The sequence below is a fragment of the Priapulus caudatus genome, unplaced genomic scaffold (assembly GCF_000485595.1).
Source record: "Priapulus caudatus unplaced genomic scaffold, Priapulus_caudatus-5.0.1 Scaffold2295, whole genome shotgun sequence".
Lineage (NCBI taxonomy): Eukaryota > Metazoa > Priapulida > Priapulimorpha > Priapulimorphida > Priapulidae > Priapulus > Priapulus caudatus.
This window is the reverse complement of record NW_014579356.1, coordinates 9669-14458: the sequence shown is the minus strand read 5'-3', so window position 1 is coordinate 14458 and position 4790 is coordinate 9669. Positions and strand designations below refer to the sequence as shown.

Sequence of the window (4790 nt, the reverse complement as noted above, 5' to 3'; positions counted from 1 at the left end):
GTGTGTGTGTGTGTGTGTGTGTGTGTGTGTGTGTGTGTGTGTGTGTGTGTGTGTGTGTGTGTGTGTGTGTGTGTGTGCTAGAGCGTCTCTACGTATGTCTTATAATTATATGGTGTTGCAATTTGATTGCCTCGCGCACATCAGGTGTTTTTTTATTGAAAGGTAAAATCGTAGAATCTGCTGAGTCTTTATAAATGTGTGCGTATTCAAATGCAGACTAATCCTACAGATTCTTCAGCTACTGAGCATCCAGATCACTGTACCTATTGTAGGACTATCCTATTCGCCTGATGCGTTGTTGACCCTTCCTCTCCCGTAGTTATCCCGTATTCGCATGTACGCGTCGTTCACGCTTCCTCTACCGTAGTTATCCCGTATTCGCATGTACGCGTTGTTAATGCTTCTTCATCCGTAGCTATCCCGTATTCACCTGTATGCGTTACTGGCGTCCCCTTTTCCCGTGGGTAGCCCGCTTTTGTATTCGTTGTTGACGCTCCGGTCTCCCGTGAGTATTCGCTGATAATAGATGTCCCTGTTTACCTTGTCACGATCATCACTGTAACGAGCGTACCTGGCCGCGTCGTTGCAGTGCTAGACGCCCTGCCCAGCCGTGCTCCTACCTGCGCAGAGATTGGTTGCACGTATACACACATACACATACACACAGGCGCGCGTGATTGTCATCGTTAGATATTCTATTCTGCAGTGGGAAAATATGAAACAAATGATATAGTTTTAATCGTTATCAGCGTAATTGCGTATTTTGTTAACAGAGCTCATTTTGAGCGCTGTACTGGTAAGGAAGAGCTTCACGCCAACAATAACGATGGTGTTATAGTTAAATACCATAACAACGGTGTTTTGGTGACGTGAAATGACAAACGTGTGCTAAGACAGCATAACCAGACCTAGTACACTGGTGTTACTTACGTACGGCACTATAATCCGTTTTTTTCAATTTCTGTTCATGTGAATGAATTCTGATTATTTCTGTTAGATTTGGGCGACCTAGATAAATTTTCGGACATTGGCGATTCGTTCACTGACGTTTTTGACTTTGATATTGGTGACACGCTTGGAGACATTGGCGGTGGCATCGCTGACTTCGGCGGAGACATAGGACGCGGGCTTGGAGATGTTGGCAGTAACGTCGGGGATTTCTTTGGAGGTAAAATCTTTCATGCTGATATTAGAAACTACTATCACGTTTCTGCGGAGCAAATATGCACAAGAGCGGCTTACAAGATATGATGAAAAATTCCACTAACAACGTCATACGAAATCAAGCAAAAACCGAGCAGCCTTTAGCAGACACGACGTGCATTCATTATACTGCTAACTACTAAACGACGCGCATGTAATTAAAGCTGGGTTTACACCTTCTATAGGAAGTATATGGAATGATATAAAAAAGTTCAATAACTCCTCAATATTTCAACTAAATGTCTATAGCGTAAATTTTTCACGCCTCTCTGCTCACTGCAATGCTCATCACTGCCGTACGCACATATACGGCAGCATAATCCATTTGCCATTCATATTTCGTTCACTGTTGCCAGGACTCTTTGGGAAACGTCGTCGTCGCAGACAAGCAACTGTACAGAACCTTCCAAGTCCAACCTGCGATAGTGTAGCCGACAATGAAGAAAGAAAGACATCTTGCCTATATTACGCCAATGAATGCCCATGTGTTTCTCCATACACGCAGATTGATATTGAATCAGGTAATTTTTCCGGTGTTTAGGTAAAAGAATCTTCGTAGATTCGTAGGCTACGCGTGGCAGATGACGTATACGTCCGACCATTCTTTGCCATTTTTCTTTGCCAACGTCTTGCAATCGTTTTGCTGGGAAGTATAGAACGGCGAAATTTGTAGTGGTTTCACTGTAATAACGTAGTTTGTATGTAATAATTTAGAGTAGAAATAATCAAGACGAATTATAGAATTTGTGTTCAACTAAAGAAATATATTGTTTACAAACAACAGTCGTCGTCTCGTCGTCCTGTCTTTCAGTTCCAACCGTCCTATCCCCTTCAAATGCGCTCCAGGTCTTTATATATAACTCTCTTATCCAATCACTGCCAAGCTCCACTCTACCCCAGCATGCAAGATGCAAGATGCAATCAAGTTATTTATTTTCTCTTAATATAATAATGTAAGAAGTAATATATCAGTAAATTATTAGATGTAGTCTTCTACATGTACATATAGGCCTATATGTGTATTTATATATCGTTGTTATGTTTGATTAACAGTGTGTCCAGCATACAGTAGCGCGAAGGCCGCTTACACTGATCTGTATGAAAATAACAAGTGGATACTGAGCATACCAACAGGACAACTGTCCATGGTTTTCTCATCGGTAAGAATTATAGGCACTTGCTAGCACGTACATACATGTACGCATGCATGCACACACACAACCCACGCACGAACGCAGACACTCACGCAGACACAAACACACACACACACACACACACACACACACACACACACACACACACACACACACATAAAAAAACAAACAGGGGACCGACCGCCAGCTCACGAAATTGCGCATGCGTATTCAGACGCATTTACGGTTTTTTGTTTGTTTCTGATCAGGCTACAGTTGATGCTGCCAAGAAAGTACGTGATAACGTCTACATGACTACGTTTAACGTCGTCGTCACTACCGGTCGCTCAAGTGCCACCTTCGGAATGGAGCTTGGTCTGACGAAGGAAACACTGCCAGCGACCCTGCCCGCGATTCTTATGAGAGCCATCGACACACTTCGTACCTAGACGCCGCGGACACTCCGTACATTGTACACGCGCACACTCCGCACGCAGTGCATGCACGCACTCCGTACGTAGTGCATGCACGCACTCCGTACATTGTACACGCGCACACTCCGCACGCAGTGCATGCACGCACTCCGTACGTAGTACACGCGCGCCCTCTGTACGTAGTGCATGCACGCACTTCGTACGTAGTACACGCGCGCACTCCGTACGTAGTGCATGCACGCACTTCGTACGTAGTACACGCGCACATTTCGTACACGATTGACGTATAATTTCGTAAAGTAACCGCGCGTAGTTGGTATAAATGGTGCACACATTTTCAGAAGTAGGCCCTACACGTTCACATTTCTTCATTAGTGCAAATTCATATTTCTTAGATAGTACACATGTACATTTCTTAGATAGTACACATGTACATTTCTTAGATAGTACACATGTACATTTCTTAGATAGTACATGTTATATTTGTTACCGGTGCTTGCCTATTCGCAATTATACGTGCCAAACTGTTTTTATAGATGTGTGACAGTTGAGGAATTGGGTGTACTCTGTATAACTCTCCACTAAAAGTCCAAGATGCGCAGTTTTAATTTTGTTTGGAAGCAGATAATTGTGCGTGAATGAAATGAGTATTTTGGTACTGATGTTCTTGATTAATATGAAATAAAAAAAATTATCATGAAAATGCAGATTGTTGTATTTTTTCTGTTTGACAACGTGTAAACGAAGGGGTACATGTTGAACATGCAATAACTTCTCCATCACTCGTTCAATTGCAATTGTTTTCCACAGTAAACGCATTTCCTAAGCGTGCATTATCCTAAACGAATTGCACTCGCGGCAGCAATCTAAAATTCCCGTCACTAGCTATGAATTAAGCCATAGGCATAGCTTGTCAAACTCCTACACAAAAATTAGTATGTTCTATACCATAAATTTTTGTCCTCAAAAATTCAAATGTATCTGATACGAAAACGTGGACTACCGTAATTACCTAGACAGTGAACCAGTGAACAAGTTTGTAAGCACCGGTCAGCCTAGCCTTCATTTGACGTTAGATTCCCCTTATACCTCATTGGTTGTGAAAAATGACTATCGTGTGATGACAAGCTACCAGTGATATGACGTGTCGTCTTTCAGTGTGGAACAGGTGGATAAACTATTTAACATGCGGGTTGTCGAGAAATAACAAAAAATATAAATAAAAGAATTTTCTAATCGGAAATTGGAATATTCGAAACCGAATGAGACAAGTTATTTACTAAACATATGAACGTTGACCATTGACTTCAATGATATAATTAGAGATGCCTTCCGAGGCAGTTGAACATGCTACTTTTTCAGTAGAAATCCCCGGTCGTTGTTTGAAAATTTTGTAAGAAGGAATTTGTATTTTATATCCTAATTTAGTGCACATAATTTACCATTTATTCTTTATCAAATAAGCATTGTCCCATATTTTGTGGTAATAATATACAAATTATACTTTGGCGTTAAATTTTGGCAACCTAGGTGTAATGTATTGTTTCATTATATTAATATTGTCCATACTAGATGGCGCTAGTTGTTATCTCCGGAGGATAGAGCGGAGGATAGAGCGGCGGAATAGCGAAGGACCGGAGAAATGATGACACTGAATTGTCCGTTGTGTTTGTTATACTTATTATTTTACAATAAATCTATGTGAATACATCACACTAGATTATCGTCACACGGGATGTTACAGTATATGGGCAGACCCTGGATAAGAATTTTGGGCAAAGTCTATGGTGCACCTCGAGATAGCCAAATCATCAAGCATGCTTTAGTTTACCAATCCAAAAACGGTTGGCATCAATATTCCAGATATTGCCGTTTGAACACAAGACGTGAAATATAGCTATAAATATATTGAAATATACCACACAGTGTTCAGTTGAAATACATCATCCATTCACGGCTCAGAAATGTTGAGCTAAAGATTGGGGCTTTGCCAAACTTGTGTTTCCAGTGGTAAAACTCG

At 41.3% G+C, this 4790-nt stretch overlaps 1 protein-coding gene across 3 annotated transcripts in view; it reads left to right on the top strand.

The window, feature by feature from the left end:
• Window positions 1-2898, top strand: part of LOC106818513 — a 10315-nt gene extending 7417 nt beyond the window's left edge. The window contains exons 5-8 of one of the 3 annotated variants that reach the window (XM_014823214.1): window positions 1082-1168; window positions 1560-1724; window positions 2257-2363; window positions 2606-2898. In XM_014823214.1, coding sequence (XP_014678700.1) covers window positions 1082-1168; window positions 1560-1724; window positions 2257-2363; window positions 2606-2785 — 539 coding nt within the window. In that variant the 3' untranslated portion in view covers window positions 2786-2898. Of the gene's footprint in view, window positions 1-997; window positions 1169-1559; window positions 1725-2256; window positions 2364-2605 lie in introns of all 3 variants that reach the window. The other 2 variants (XM_014823213.1, XM_014823212.1) reach the window with 2 other exon arrangements.
• Window positions 2899-4790: the final 1892 nt, after the last annotated feature.